Consider the following 16,058-nt stretch of genomic DNA (forward strand, 5'->3'; position numbering starts at 1 on the left):
GTTAAACATATTGAATTTTATTTTTATGAGCTAAACATTAGTGCTATTTTATTATTTTTAAAATTTGTTTAATGTTACTTTCTTACTATAAATATTGAATATTATTGAAACTTAATATTTTAGTAACTTACTAAATATATTTAATTAATTTTTTTATAATATATTTAATTTTATTTTTTGAAAAAATTAATAAAAAAATTTAATGTTATTTTTCTAAAAAAAAATTTAATGCTATTTTAAATATTTTTATATTATATTTAGTATTACTCTCTCACTATAAATATTTAATATTATTAAAATTTAATATATTTATTAATTTACTAAATTTATTTAATTTAATTTTGAAAAATAATGAATTAAATATATTATCTATTATTTTTTCTAAAAGTAATTAATTCCATTTTTATTATTTTTAAAATATATTTAATATTACTTTCTTACTATAAATATTTAACATTATTAATTTATATTTTTATTAATTACTTAACATATTTCATTTTACCTTTTGGAAACAATAATTAAATGTTTTCCTTTGACCATTTTTAAACTGTTGCAACGTTCAAGCAAACAACGTGAATATAAGATGAATGGTCATGACATATGACCTTAAGAGACACCACCAGAGATAGAGGCGGAGAAAAAGACAATGCTCGACTTGGGTGTTTGTTTCCATTCTCTGTTGCCAGAGTTTTGATTTTTAAGAGATTTCATATATGGTTCATTCCCTTTTCTTCATATTCAGGTACTTTTTGCATTTATTTGCCATTTTGTATTATTCATCTATAAATTGTTTGTAGTATATCTATGCACCAATCCATGTCTAAACTATTATATTTTCTACCAGTACTTGGTTTTTATTTTTTCATTTTAGTTGAACTTTTTTTCTGAATTTGTCATTCATGCTGATTGAATTAAGGTTGAATGGACCGGGGTAAAAGTGATACTATGAATCTTGATTGGGAAAAAGAATTGAGGAAATTTCAGAAAGTTATGGCCTCATGGACCAAGCCTTTGAAAATGAAAGCCATGGTCAAGCTGACCCGTTTCTCTAAACATGCCCTTGAGCATGTGTTATCTCGCACCATACCTATTCTCATGAGGAATGATGCTCATTATATTCCGAATGATCTTTCCCCTTCACTTTCTGAGGTTGTTGCTTACTGCTTGAAGTGTATTTCTTGTACAGGTGATGGCACCTTGGAAAGTGTTGCATTTGTTTTGATGGTGAGGTTGTTGCCTCGTTTTGAGGGAAGGATGAAGGAAGTCTTAATAAAATGATGGTTGGTTCTTGTCACATTTTGTGTTACAATTAAGTAGGAGAGATGCTGCTGACCATGACAGGTTAGAAATCGTTATCGATTTGTTGGATTCTCATATCAATTGTATTGTTAGGCGGTATTTGCCAGAGATGTTGACTGTGTTAGCATTGTGGGAGGACATTAGGAGGAAACTCACTACATTAGGAGCTCTTCATCTTCTTGTGGAGGTTGCTGGTACTGGTAGCATGGTCTATAGAGAAAGAGCATGTCAAAAAATTGAGTTGCTTGGAATCACAGAGGATGTGATGCATGAGCTTGTCGAATTGGGAGTGATACCAGTGCTTGTGGAGTTGATGCGTGATGGAGATCAATGTACTAAACTTATAGCTTCACTTGCAATAAAATTATAGCTTCCAATAAACTTGTGGAATTGGCAGCTATAAGTTTAGTGGATTGATCTCCATCACGCATCAACTCCACAAGCATCGGTATCACGGTCAATTCGACAAGCTCATGCCTCTCATCTTCTGTGGTTCCAAGCAACCCAATTGTTTGACATGCTCTTTCTCTATAGATCATGCTCTCAATACCAGCAATATCCACAAGAAGATGAAGAGCTCCTAATAAGTGAGTTTCCTCCTAATGTCCTCCCACAATGCTAACACAGTCAGCATCTCTGGCAAATACCGCCTAACAATACAATTGATATGAGAATCCAACAAATCGATAACGATTTCTAACCTGTCATGGTCAGCAGCATCTCTCCTACTTAATTGTAACACAAAATGTGACAAGAACCAACCATCATTTTATTAAGACTTCCTTCATCCTTCCCTCAAAACGAGGCAACAACCTCACCATCAAAACAAATGCAACACTCTTTCTACCCATTGCCATTTCCAAGGTGCCATCACCTGTACAAGAAATACACTTCAAGCAGTAAGCAACAACCTCAGAAAGTGAAGGGGAAAGATCATTCGGAATATAATGAGCATCATTCCTCATGAGAATAGGTATGGTGCGAGATAACACATGCTCAAGGGCATGTTTAGAGAAACGGGTCAGCTTGACCACGGCTTTCATTTTCAAAGGCTTGGTCCATGAGGCCATAACTTTCTGAAATTTCCTCAATTCTTTTTCCCAATCAAGATTCATAGTATCACTTTCACCCCGGTCCATTCAACATTAATTCAATCAGCATGAATGACAAATTCAGAAAACAAATTCAATTAAAATGACAAAATAAAAACCAAGCCTTGGTATGGGTCATCGCCTTAGTTTTGCATTTAGAAAGATACCACAGCATAGGTTTTTTAATTAGAGCTACTTGATAGTTTGGAAATGTTTATTCAACATTGACTCTTATGTTTTACTTGTATGATGGATCTCTCAATCTTTTCATTTTATATGTTGCTACACATATGCCAAATTGAAAGATACAAAACGTTCTTCAAGTTTGATGATCTTTGACTCTCATAACAACTTTAATATGTACATTCATTTTTCTGTCATCTTATTTTCAATCATTTTTTTTTATATTTTTTTCTTTCATATCGCATAACACGTCATATATCTCACATGTGTTTCTTCCATTCCTCTCTCTCTCTCTCATGGTGGAGGTTAGGTCAACTTTATACATTTACACCCATTTTTTCTTTCATTATATTTTCACTCATTTTTCTTTTTTGTTGTTTCTTTTTCCTATCACATTCATACTCATGTTATATATATATATATATACATTGTTGTCAATCTCTAGAGATATCTCTTAATCTCTTACGAGATTACGATATCACGTACCAAAAACGAGACTAGCGGGGGTAATAACTGTTTTTTCAAATCTCGGCTGATATCTCGAGATATCTCTTAATCTCTAGTAATATCGCGAGATTACCACGAGATTACCACGAGATTAGCTTGTTTTGTTAAAAATGTCAAAAAATGTTTTGTCTAATGCTATTTCAGTCATTTAACCCACAAATTTTAGGGTTTTCACTCATCTCTGTCGTTCTTGCCACTCAACTATGTCGTTCTTTCCACTTCTTCTCCTATCTCTGCGTGCGCAACCTTCACTCATCCTCTCGCGTGACCTCCGACGCGGCTTCCTCCTCCTTTTGATGAAATCCAATCTGATGATGAATGGATAACTAATGAGGTAGATGTAGAGGAGAATGATATTGATGGTCATGATGATATTGTGAATATCATTGAATTAGTTCAAGACAACATTTAGAATTTGGTTCTTGATCCTAATGTTGGAGGGTCTAAGTCTATCTCATCTGAGGAAGAACTTGATGGTGATGATGGAGATGATGATTCTAGTTGTTCTAAATTTGACGGTGTTGTAGGATTTTAAATTTGGATGACTAGTTACTTATTTGTTCTTGTTTTAAGTTTATCCTAACTTGTATTGATGTTTTGTTAACTTGTTATGACTTATGTACATTAGGTTTGGATATTTGGTAATTTTATGCATAATTTTAATTGTCATTGTTGGATAATTTGGATAATTTTGAGTACTATTAGTGTCACTTAATCATTATTATAGTTTTAAAAGTATTATTTTTACACGAGGTAATCTCTTACGAGATTACGTTACGAGATCACGTTACGATATTACCTCCCCTCCACGAGATTAGGTAATATCTAGAGATTGACAACCATATATATATATATATATTCTATCTTTCATTAAGTTTCATGCATGGTCATTATAAATTCGCCTAAAGTATACAAAATTTAGAAGTAATAAAAAGTAACTCATCAATAGGGATTTACTAATTATAACAGAGCAAAGGAATTCAAAAGTTAGGGAAACCTAGGGGAAGAGGGAGCTTGAACCTCAAAAGTTAGGGAGACATGCATAGCAAAATATGTTGTTAGGTGAATTTGGTAGTGATACTTTTTTTTTTTGATACATCAGAAAATATTTGGTAGTGATACTGAAAGAACTAAGAAGTTCTTGTTATTATTCGAACTATAATTTTTTGGGTAAGATTATTCGAACTATAATGAGTGATCATTTTGCACATTGTAATCATAGTTTCTTTACGAACTTACCCTCCACACAGAGGGAACATATCTTGGATTTAGTAGAAACTGATGTTTTTATTATGGATGTTAAATCTCTTATTGGTTAGTTTTATTTTTTACATTTATTGACGATCACTTTAGAAAAGAGTGGACTTTTGTTTTGGAATCTATAGCCAGGTATTTGAGGTGTTCAAACATTTATGTGCAAGTGTGGAAATAAAAACAAATAAAGAATTTGTTAGAGTAAATAATGGTGGTGAATACATGGGACATTTGAGTATTATTGTAGGGAACATGAAATGAAGTTTGATAAGACAGTTTCAAGGATTCCACAACCTTATGAAGTTGTTGAGAGAAGTCGCACAACTAATGATAGAGTCAGGTGCATGCTCTCATGCTAAATTCCCTAAAGCATTATATGGCGAAGCAGTGAGAAGCGTAGTAGATCTAATCAAAGTTTCTCCGTCAATCCATCTTAATGATGATGTTCTTGAAAGAGTGTGGAAATGGAAAGATATCTCATATAGTCATTTGATAGTGTTTGACTGGAAGACATTTGTTCATATTCATATATATGAGAGGTTCAAGCATGGTGGTAAATCAAAACAATTTATCTTCTTGGATTATGGTTGTGAAGACCATAGTTACAGGTTTTGAGATCCAGTTGTCAAGAAAGTTATATGAAGCCCAGCTGTTATTTTTCTTGAAGACCATACCATTAAAGATATTGACAAGAATGTAAAGTAGAAATAAGTTTTCCATGGGCACATTCATGTTGTAGATGTGGACAATATTGTTGATGTTCATGAGCCCCAGATTGGTGAACCAGTTGAGTCAATTCCACTATAGCAGTCTCTAGAGCCTCTGTTGAGAAAAATTCACCAGAAAGCATCAACCTTCATAGAATATGTGATGTTCACTTGCGGGGGAGAGCCAGAAGGTTACGAAGAAGCTATTTCACATCAAGAAGAGAAGGATAAATGAAACAAAACCATGCATGCAAGAAGATATGGAATCTTTGCATGGGGGTTTAGTGATGAGATATTTAGTGACGGGAATTTCTATCACTAATTATATCACTAGGCACTTAAAAAATAAATTTGTTATATTTTATTTTTGTCAAAACCATCACACTAACTATAAGCAATGAACTATAATCCGTCATAAAATTTCAATTTTTTTATCTTGTGTCGTAGTAATTTTAGTATATAAAATATATAACATTAAAATATTAATTAGTGTGAGTTAATGCATATTTAATATAAATATTAAGGCAAAAAGTAAATAGTTTATGGGAGCAATCTGTCTCTGGACTTCTGATCATATCATGAGACACGTTAAGGTCATATCTACTACTACTTAAAATTATCCCTTGAAGAACACTATTCATAAGAAAGGTTTAAATCCTGACCGTTTATTAAAATTGTTTTGTTTATTCTGAATCAATCTTGGCCTTTGCTTTATAGCAGCTGATTGGTGGCCCCACCATAACATTTCTCTCACGTTTCTCAATCCCCCTTTCTGACCTAATTGCGTGTTTGCGGTTGAATGACGGCGGCACAGCTTCAGTGAACGGAGAAGATGGCGGGGCGATTCTGAAGGCGGTGAAGAGGTGGTTGGTGGTTTGACCTCGGATTTGAAGAGAGGAGGTGAAGATCTAGGAGAAAGAACCTTCATTTTTCAGATCAGAGGTCGCCGGAGAGGTCGTCGGAAATCGCCTTCGCCGGCGGCCCTTAGCGGAACAGACACCTTTCTTCATCTCCTTCGCTCAGAACATGAAATCTCGGTCCAGAAAAGCCTTTGAGGCATCGATGAGGCTAAAGGTTTGTTCATGGTGGTGGTGCTGTATGCCAGAAGAGGAAAAGGTGAAGAGAAGAAAGGAACAGAGAGGCGTGTGATAGGAGAGAGAGAGAGAGAGAGAGAGAGAAAGATTTGTGGAAATGAAAGAGAGAAGGAGAAGGAGAGGTGGGGTCTCAACTCTCAGTTTGTTGAGGAGAAAGCAAGGAGAAGGACAAGAGATGATGATGATGATGGAAAGTACAAAATTTTCCTCATGGTGGATGGTGTTTGGTCAGAATCAGATTCAGAGGGAGAAGGAAAAGGACCAGTCTTCCCTTGTGAATGGTTAGGTGAGGCAGCTCAGATGACAGGATAGATCGTCACGAATTTTCTGTGGTCCTTGTGGCAGAACCGTAACTGTTGTCTCCCCCTCTGACCTAAGTGCGTCTTTCTTTCCTCTTTTTCTTCTTCCATGACCTAATCGCCTGCATCGATCATGTTTCTGCTGAAGGAGTACAGTGTGCTGCAGTCGTTTTGCTCTCCAATTTTTGTACTTTTGATGATCTCACCTTCTGCGTTGGAGAAGTTTTGGTGGAAGGTGAAGACTGTGGGCATTGGTTTGATTTCGACATAGATCGTCACATTTAGCTGGCTCTCTCACTGTATACGCTCTGATGTGTGGGAGCAGTTGGTGTCAATTGTAGTTGTTGCAGTTTCAATGAAGAAGAAGGTTAGTTACTTTGATTAGGGTTGTACTGTGTTGTGATTGATGCAAGATTTCGTGTGATTTTAATTTTTGTTGTGAATTGTTGAATCCATGCTGTTTTACTTGATCAAAATGAGAAGGGTGACAATTTTTTGTTGAAGTAGAACTTTGATTTGATTTGTTACTCTCTTTTGTCAGTAGAAGAGAAGAATTAGAAGCAATGTTTGTCAGGTTACTGTTTTGATGTCAGCTTAGTACAAGAGGTTTGGTTTTGGCAGTGTTCCAGCAATTTACTTGCTGGCATCCTTCAGTTTAATTAATTTGAAATTGAAATTTGTAATGACCTACCTGTCTCACTTTGTATCCGTCTATAAATACTGGTGTATTGTGGTCTCTTTGTTGCTCTTGCTCATATCCTGGTTTGATTTTGATATTGCTATTGCTTCATTGCTACCTATCTTCATATCTGATATCTGATATTTGTCTTGTGCCTTAATCTCAATCATGGCCTTTACTGCTGGTCCGTTCAACCCTCTGAGTTGCTTATTGCCTGGAAAAGACACATGGAAAATTAAGGTTCGTGTTCTTCGTCAGTTGGTTTGACACAGACACTTACGATTATCCTCCACATCTTGATGCTCACTTGGTATTAATCATTCCTTTATTTGTTCAAGAGTAACACTGCTATGTAATTGAACCAACTTCTGTGTATAGATTTTTTACTAGGAAGTCAGCTGTGCACGTGTTTCACTGCTCTGTTGTATGGGAAGTTTAAATCAATTGCAGAATTAGTTTTCGTTCCAGTCCAAGCTTTTTGATTTAGGGTGCCATCTGCTCTCCTTTAATGACAAGGTAACAACTTTAATGCTTTATGAATTCTGAGTTTCTTTATAGGTGAATAATACTCTATATTTCTAGCAAAATAATTAGGGTGCTTACAATTGATGCAAAATTTCGTCATTGTGACATATGTTTCTTCAATCCCTCTTTGGTTAGGTGACAATGAGAAGGAGTAGAATAGATTGTTGAAGGAGATTGGGGAAGTGCTCACTGTTTGTTGTCAGGAGTAGAGCAAAATCAGAAACTAAAGACGTCATTTTCTTCGTCAGCTGAAGCTTTCCCTAATGTCAGGCCAGAAGGATTGGCTTTCCCTTTCCAATTGTCTATAAATACTGCCTTAGTTTGTTGCTTTTCATTGTTCCTGTTGCTATTTCTCTACATATCTGAGAATTGGTCTTTCCCCCAATCTTACTGATATCGTTAGGCTGGCCTTCTCAATCCTCTTCCAAGTTTATGCCTTGGCAAATATACATGTCTGATCTTATCTGGCTAGTTTTTTTCTTTCTTACAAATGTAGATAGATAAAACTGATGGTTATTTCTTTTTCTATTTGTTTTTTCAATCTTAAATGTCCAGAATATGAGTGAAGAAGAAATAGGCGAAGGAAGATTGTCCACAAAAATGGATGTCTTTCCAATCGTGAAAGGAGCAGATGGAGGATTGGAAGAAACAGCAAAGTAAAAAAGTTGTGGGAATTTACTAATTGTCTTATGAAAGTGGGGTAAATCTGTTTTCTTTTTACTGAATATGTTCTTGCTGGTTTTAACTTTGTAATATAGAATTTATTGATTTTTCATACATTTATGAGTTATGTGCTGTATTACATACATTCTTTCCATTGTCTAATGTTCTTGACTGAATCTTGCAGTGCTAGACTTCGCCATACACCTTGTAGAAACGGGAATAGAAAATGATGCTCTCTTGGCATTGATCATTTTATCTTTTCAGTTTGTCCTGGTCAATCATGAGTATTACAATGGTGTTGCATGGAAGGAACAGATGGAGGATTGGAAGAAAAAACAAAGTGTTGCAACCCTTTGCTGCTTCACTATTCTGTAAGGGAACATCGCAACCCTGTTTTCTTCCTCGCATGTTTTGTGTTTGTCCTCTTATGTTTGGGTGCTTTTGTCTGTTTTTTTTCTTTCAATTTCTGCGAAATTGACCCTTTTATAGTTAATCTTTTCAGTTTCTTACCATTTACAATAATTTTCTCTTTTAGAACTCCTTTTGTTTCCGTTTTGCCACAATCTGGAAGAGGGTTTAGTAAATAGTATGATTGCGTTCTAGACCCATTTGAAGACAAGTTACAAGTAATACTGATCTCATGTTAGACTTTCATGTTCAAGAAGACTTCGACATCACCACAAGGTAACTTTTTCCCCTTTAGTCTGAATCCCTTCATCTTACTTTGATGGTGGCATTGTCAGATCCTTCGCCTCCAGTGGCTTTGCGTTGAATCATTTCCTAATTTGCAGGTTTTGGAGCATCATGTAGGGTTGATTTTGAGAGAGAAGCTTGGAAATTTGGGATACCAGACACGAATACTTAGGGACTGCAATGGGTAGGTGTGGTTTCTTTCCTTTTTTTATTTTTTTTCCTCATGCTATTGTTTGAGGGTAAATTAGAAAATAAGCTGAGTTCTTTTATCCTTAATTATTAATTCTTATTATCAATTTGTCGGAATTTGTAACTCGCTATGGAACAAGAGATGCAAATATAAATGTAGAATTCATTAGTTTGGTAACAAATGTTGAGTAAAGCATATAAATTGGTCCTGAAAGTGAGCACTTACCTGCTATAGTGAGAGTTTCCATTTAGAAAAATGGCACTTATCTGCTATAATGAGAGTTTCCATTTAGAAATAATTGATCTGGCTATTTGTTAAATTAGGTTCCAAACTTTTGGTGGCATTCCCACTGTTTTGTGCGCGGTCAATTTCTAATTTACTTTCTATCATTTGCATCATTGCTGGAATATTTGGTTGCTTCAATTCTAAATTAAATCCAACTAGATCCAAGCCTATGTGCATGAAATTACCTTTATATTGCACAACAGTTCTAGCATCAATTTACTAACTGTGTTTCATTTTCTCTTTGAGAACACTTCCCACTGAGGTGTGTTTTAGAGAGGAGTTGTTGTTGAGGTTGGCTTAGTGAGATAAGATGGTGGGTGCTCTGTCTATTGCAGGTTCATCAGTGCTGGACTGTAGAGGTGAGCAGTTCCTTCACTGGCCGCGAGGGAGTGGAGGCTCAGTCTGAAAAAAAGGTTGCAAGAAGCACCGTAGGAAGAAAAGCGGATTTTAAAATGGTAACATGATCAATGTTTTGTGTTTAAAGTTGTGATTTGTAAAAAAGAACTTGAGGTACTTTGTTTTTTGTTACAGAGGTTTGGTTTCTTCATAGGCTTGATTGAGAAAATTCTATCTGGGAATGTGTCATCTCTGCCTTCTCGACTTAAGGCTTAGTGAAAAAGAAGTAGCAGTTGAGGACACAACACGATGAGCCTCACTGCTGCTTAAGAACTTTAAAGTACATCCTTTGATTCTCCTCACATGCTTGCTCACTTGAAAAACCAAGTGCACTTTGAAATCCCCATGCTTATCTGTTTTCACTTCTTTCTTGAATTTCAGTTTGGAATTTCCCTCTTTGCATTCTACAGCTATAGATGCACCTTTACACAAATATTGGGCATAAACCATATAAGCCTCAGAATTCTGACAATAACTTAAGGATATGAAGTGGAACCACTGCAAGAAATGGATCTGAAGTGAAGTGGCTTCCCATGGAGAAATCCTGTTGAAAACATGTGCCACAGTACACAGTTCCAACCACCACAACTGAAGGAAGAAGGTCGTTGCTGTCAAGGCTAGCTTCTAGAAGACTACCATGAGTGAGACTGAAACAAAATTACCAGGAACCAAGACATTCTAAGGTTTGTTATTTTAGAAACAATTATTATGAGTGAACTGAATTAGTTTCCTCTTCCCCTCAAAGTCTCAAACCTTTTATAATCAAGCTCCCCAAAAGTCAATCTCATCTAGCTAATTGCTTTCAAACAACTTGATTGTGTTTTTTTGGGTTACTTTTTTAAGCAAGAAACCAGTTTTGCTGTTAGTTTTGTCCAAGTTACACTTTTCTTGGTTTTCAGTGAAGAGGAAACTAAGGAGAATATTTTTTCAGTATTTCCCGTGACTATGAGATGTCCTTTAGACTTGGATGCGAGATTGATGAGGAGACACCTGATAAGCTAGAAGGTCTATAATGGAAGTATTGTATGTCTAGCATCTTGTACTTTGAATTGGAAGTCTAGCGTGTTTTTTAAGCCAACTTTGCGATGTTTAATAATGAATGACGTTTTCGTTTTTCCCTCCATCATTAGATTTGCTACTTAAAAGCTAATGCAATGAGTACATTTTATGTTTTGCAGTCTTAAGTTTAAGTTCTACATAAAATGAAGTAAATCGAGACTTTTGTTTATTTTCTACTTTCTTTCATTTCCCATAATCCTTTTGAAATAATCATCTTCTTAGATAAGATTTTTGGGTCCTCTTTGTTTCAAAGATTTTCATTCAAATTAATCGCTTGATGCAAGAGATTTCAAATATGGTTGTAAATTGTTGTCTATCTTTTTATTTATCATGTAGTTTTTCAGAGCTAAGGTTGAATCCTTACTGGCCAGAGACATGGAGACATCTATTAACAACACTACAAAGGAAGGGAGATCAATTTTCTCTACTGTTGATACATTGATACACTATACCCCTCTTCCTGTAGTTTTGCTGCCTTCCGGTCCGTTAACTGGCTAAAAGAAACCAATTATGCCATCTTCTCAAGATGAATGCTCCAATGTCCAAACCCTTACTTTAATCCCTGTTGTGAATTTATTTTCCTTCTTTTATATATTTACTTTAAAGTTTTTCTTGGTCACAACTCGCTTGCTTACACGGTTGAAATTTCAGGTGGTGAACTGTTTATGCTTTGTCTGAAAGACTTCTAAAGTAGATTAATAGATCCCAAAGTATAATTTCAGCGGTGTTAGCTTGGCATGGGCTCAAGATGCAAGTTCATTATTTTACACTATGTCAGATGAAAGCAGTGGCCTAACAGGTAAAATTGTTATTGGCTATTCATTTTTATTAGTTTTTGAGGTTGGAGGAACGAAATGGATTTTAGCTTAAGATAGTATCATAAGTTCAACTTCCATGGGGTTTTATGGCAGGGTTTTTTGTAAAAAGACTTGGATATGATCCTATGAATGATTTTGCAGTATTTACAGAAAGTGATTCCAATTATTGCGTGGAAATAACAAGCACAAAAGATGGCAAGTTCACAACTGTTAACTTGAACTTAAGGACTTCATTGGAGGAAGGAAGTAGACAAAATGAAAAGGCCAACTCTTTTTTGTGGGTTTGTGAGTGTGTCACCATTTTGCTGAGAAAAATTGGTGTGAGTGCTGCATCAGAGGGAGAATTGGGATATTTGAATAAAGGTGCCCCTTGGAGCAATTGCTACCAGTTTTATGTACTTATCATTTACGTCTCTTTGTTTCTGGTTGGATAATGTTATTCTCCAATCACATGTACCTTAAGGTGATTGGAGCTTCACAAATATAATTTTAGAAGTGGTTAAGTTACATTCTATATGAATACTTGATTCATTTTCTATATATTTCTGCATTCCATGGATTTTGTAATCCTCCTCTTTCATACATATTTTTTATTAACAAGACTTTAACATTTACTTTCTAAAAAGGGTAGCCCCTATATATGTGTCATTCTGAAAGTTAAGGTTTTTTGTGAATGTTAGCCGAAGTGATAGGACTAATTTCGCGTTGCGGATGGGAAGGGTTAAGTGTGAAGGGGACAGGGTTCAAAACTTGTGGATGTGAGTAAGTTATTTGTAAAGCTAGGCTATCATTTGAACTTATTAGATTTAAATAGTTCAACTATTATTTTTAAGTATATTTTTTATTCACTTTGAAGATTGTAATATATTTCCTACTATATGTCTTAGTATTTTAGAGTTGATATTATTTAGATTTGGAGATCAAATTTGAAGTGAAAGTTAGGTTTTTGGTGAATGTTAGCCGAAGTGATAGGACTAATTTCGCGTAGGGGATGAGAATGGTTAAGTGTGAAGAGGACAGGGGTCAGGGTTCGGAGCTTGTGGATGTGAGTAAGTTATTTGTAAAACTAGGCTATCATTTGAACTTATTAGATTTAAATAGTTCAACTATTATTTTTAAGTATATTTTTTATTCACTATGAAGATTGAAATATATTTACTATTATATGTCTTAGTATTTTAGAGTTGATATTATTTAGCTTTAGAGTTCAAATTTGAAGTGAAAGTTAGGATTTTTTATGAATGTTAGCCGAAGTGATAGGACTAATTTCGCGTAGGGGATGAGATGGGTTAAGTGTGAAGGGGACAGGGTTCGAAACTTGTGGATGAATTATGTATTAACATTATTTGATAACTAGGATATTCCTAAAAAAAAGTAAGATAATTGTTTTACTTGAAAGTTGTGATGGTCCACTTATTTCATGTGGATTGAGTGGTGTATGATTTTTTTCATTTGTCCTAATTGTGTAGAGTTTTTTTTATTTATGATACTTATGTTATTTTTCTTTTTTTTTTGGTAAGTATGTTAATATTTTTTGGCTAACTAGAAATTAGCTTTGTGGGCCAATTGATTTTTTGAAACTCTGGGCGGCCCAATATTTTTGTTGAATGAAGAAATTTAATTTTTTGTTAAATGTTCAGGCAGGTCTATGATCTTTGTTTTTCTTTTCCCAGGGACGTGAATTGGTCATAATAAAATTATTTGTCTTTTTCTCTCCCTTTTAGTTTGGATTCACATTCTCTCCTTCCCTTTTCAACCTTCCATTATTTGTGATCTGAGCTTTGTTTCGTTTCCTATTCAACAATGGAAAAACTTGTGTTCGTCCCACTTTGTGTAGCAGTTAGGCTTCGCGTTAGCGTCGTTGTTGCTGCTAATTGCCGAACATGAAGAAGAGACGTTCAGTTCTCTCTATGTATATCTTCTATCATGTGCCAAGTAGATTTTTATCATATTTTATTTTCTAATCTCTTCTTCTTTGTGCATCCAAGTATGATATTTACTTATTTGACTTATCAGTACATATAATGTACTAATTAGTAGTACAAAAGTAACAGTAGTCATGATTTTCATGTACCCACCGCCAATATAAATTTGAAGTGAAAGTTAGGGTTTTTGTGAATGTTAGCCGAAGTGATAGGACTAATTAAGCGTAGCGGATGGGAAGGGGACAAAGTTCAAAACTTGTGGATATGAGTAAGTTATTTGTAAAGCTAGGCTATCATTTGAACTTTTTAGATTTAAATAGTTCAACTATTTTTTTTAAGTATATTTTTAATTCACTTTGAAGATTGGAATATATTTCCTACTCTATGTTTTTGTATTTTAGAGTTGATATTATTTAGATTTGGAGTTCAAATTTGAAGTTAAAGTTAGGTTTCTCGAATTTGGAGAAAAATGAGGGTTTTGGATTGGTAGGGGCGAAAATTAGGGTTTAGGATCGGTTGGGGGCGAAAATGGTGGACGGGACCAGAGGAGAGGAAGAAAAGAGGAGGAAGCAAAATCGGGTTTGAAGAACAGCAGATCAAGAGGAAAAAATCAGAGGAAGAAAAGGATGGGGAAGGGAGGATTAGAGGAAGAACGAGAAGAGTAGCGGCTAGGGTTTCAGAGAGAAGGAGAACGAGAGGAAGAAGAAGAAACGAAGAGAGAAGAAGAGAGGAGGACGAAGACGAGTTTCAGAGAGAATGAGAGATGAGAGGTGAGCGGCTAGGGTTTTTGGGGTGAGGAAGAGAGGAATGATCATTATATAGTGGGTGACCTGCTGAGCAGGTCATCCATCCGTTGTGGACCGGTTCCAAACCGGTTTTAACCGGCTGGAACCGGTTTTTTTAAAGTTTTGACCGGTTTTCTCCCTTTAAATAGCTTTTATTATTTTAAATATTAAGTAATATTAATTTTAAATTAAACTTATATAAACATTCTTTAAATTAATTTTTACTTGCAGGTATTGGGACTGGAAATTTGATCAACCGTAAGACATAAAATTGGTGCAAGTATTTCAAAGGAAGCAAGCTTGGAAATTTGGGATCCGTAAACGACATGGGCTCTCCATTTAGAAGTTTGTGTTAAAATTTTAATATTATATGTATTATTTTAATATTGTTGTTTTGTTTTTTTTTTTGAAATTATTATTGTTTTGTTAATTGCACTAATTGTGTGCTCTCCTATTTATTTTGATTAATTTGTAGATATTACCAACAAAATTCAGTACTCAAGTTATGTACAGGGAATAATAGTAGTGGTATAATTTTCTATCTGAATATCTCTTTTTCAATTTTTAATTAGTTACTATATGTTAACTAAATTTGGTTAATTTTAAAAAAGTATGACCTATTGATATTTTGCATATTATGAACAGATTCAAATGAAAGCAGGGGTAAAAGGATTTGTATTGTTTCTGATGTTTGGGAGCAGTTGATGAAAATCGTAGTTGTTGCAATTTCGACGAAGGAGAAGCCAGTTTCTTTGATTACTCATTCCAGTGATTGTGATTGAAATTTTTTGCCAATGTTAAGCATTTCATAAGTGAGGTCAATTTCGTGTCAGGTCACAAAGAGCTGGATTAGGGTTAGGTTGTTCAAGGAGATTGGGGAAGTACCTACCATCTGTCGTCACAATGAGAGCACGATCAGAAAGGGGTGCTGTTTTTGGTATTATTTTGGATGATTAGTGATGCAGAATTTCGCCACCATGTCATGTACTTCTCCAATCGATTTTCGTAGTGCTTGAAATTTCATCACAGAGGTGTATATCTTTTCAAATATAATTCCACTATTATTATTTAATATAGGTATTTTTTCAATATTTAATGTAGGAAGTTGAATAGTTTTTGACAATACAATTTTTTTACTTAAGTTTTTAATCTTATTAGTTAATATATTTATTACAAAGATAATTTGTTATTACTTAATGCATTATAATACTTGCAATCTTTACTAATGTATTTAATGTAATGGTTCAAGTGTGCTTTACTTATATATATAGATTGAAAATCGTTTGTGTAAGTAGTGTTTGGAATTGTAGTTGCCTAATTCTTACGGTTTGTTATTAAGTTGTTTAGGGTTGCATCCTTAACTTTTAATTTTAATTTTAGTTATAACTTTGTCCTATACTTATTTTTTAAAATTCTAAGTGTTTAGTTATCTCTTTAAGTATATTTTTTGGTTCCAGTTATTTTAAAATGTTAATGCATTGTAATATTTGTTCGTAAACAAAATTTTCATAATACAAAAGGAAATTAGTATAACTTAATAGTAAGTAACTTTTCTATTCTTTGTAAGCTGGCGGTTGTGATTAAATTAGTAGTAAAGCTAGGCTAG

General features: G+C 34.4%; 1 protein-coding gene and 1 long non-coding RNA gene across 21 annotated transcripts; both read left to right on the top strand.

The window, feature by feature from the left end:
- The first annotated feature begins 921 nt into the window (after positions 1 to 921).
- On the top strand, positions 922 to 1,669 carry LOC130725317 (uncharacterized). Its single transcript, XM_057576559.1, has 2 exons — positions 922 to 1,229; positions 1,318 to 1,669. The coding sequence occupies exons 1-2, from the start codon at positions 922 to 924 to the stop codon at positions 1,667 to 1,669; spliced, it is 660 nt and encodes a 219-aa protein (XP_057432542.1).
- Positions 1,670 to 5,606: 3,937 nt separating this feature from the next.
- On the top strand, positions 5,607 to 12,309 carry LOC130726428 (uncharacterized). 20 transcript variants are annotated; one of them, XR_009014850.1, is made up of 13 exons: positions 5,607 to 7,353; positions 7,492 to 7,629; positions 7,774 to 8,338; positions 8,486 to 8,672; positions 8,837 to 8,985; positions 9,093 to 9,178; positions 9,805 to 9,924; positions 10,001 to 10,145; positions 10,247 to 10,548; positions 10,765 to 10,888; positions 11,261 to 11,464; positions 11,576 to 11,723; positions 11,884 to 12,309. It is a non-coding gene; the product is annotated as an uncharacterized LOC130726428 (long non-coding RNA). The 20 variants fall into 20 exon arrangements; XR_009014851.1 differs by having other exon boundaries at positions 10,765 to 10,870; XR_009014855.1 differs by having other exon boundaries at positions 10,765 to 10,870; positions 11,296 to 11,464.
- Positions 12,310 to 16,058: the final 3,749 nt, after the last annotated feature.

Source organism: Lotus japonicus, chromosome 6, assembly GCF_012489685.1.
Source record: "Lotus japonicus ecotype B-129 chromosome 6, LjGifu_v1.2".
In the NCBI taxonomy this organism is placed as follows: Eukaryota; Viridiplantae; Streptophyta; class Magnoliopsida; order Fabales; family Fabaceae; genus Lotus; species Lotus japonicus.

Bases quoted from the DNA above. Each gene is read 5' to 3' on its own strand.
- LOC130725317 (XM_057576559.1), top strand. From the start codon at position 922: ATGGACCGGGGTAAAAGTGATACTATGAATCTTGATTGGGAAAAAGAA. The intron at 1,230-1,317 runs GTTGTTGCCTCG...ACAATTAAGTAG, and splicing joins GCATTTGTTTTGATGGTGAG to GAGAGATGCTGCTGACCATG.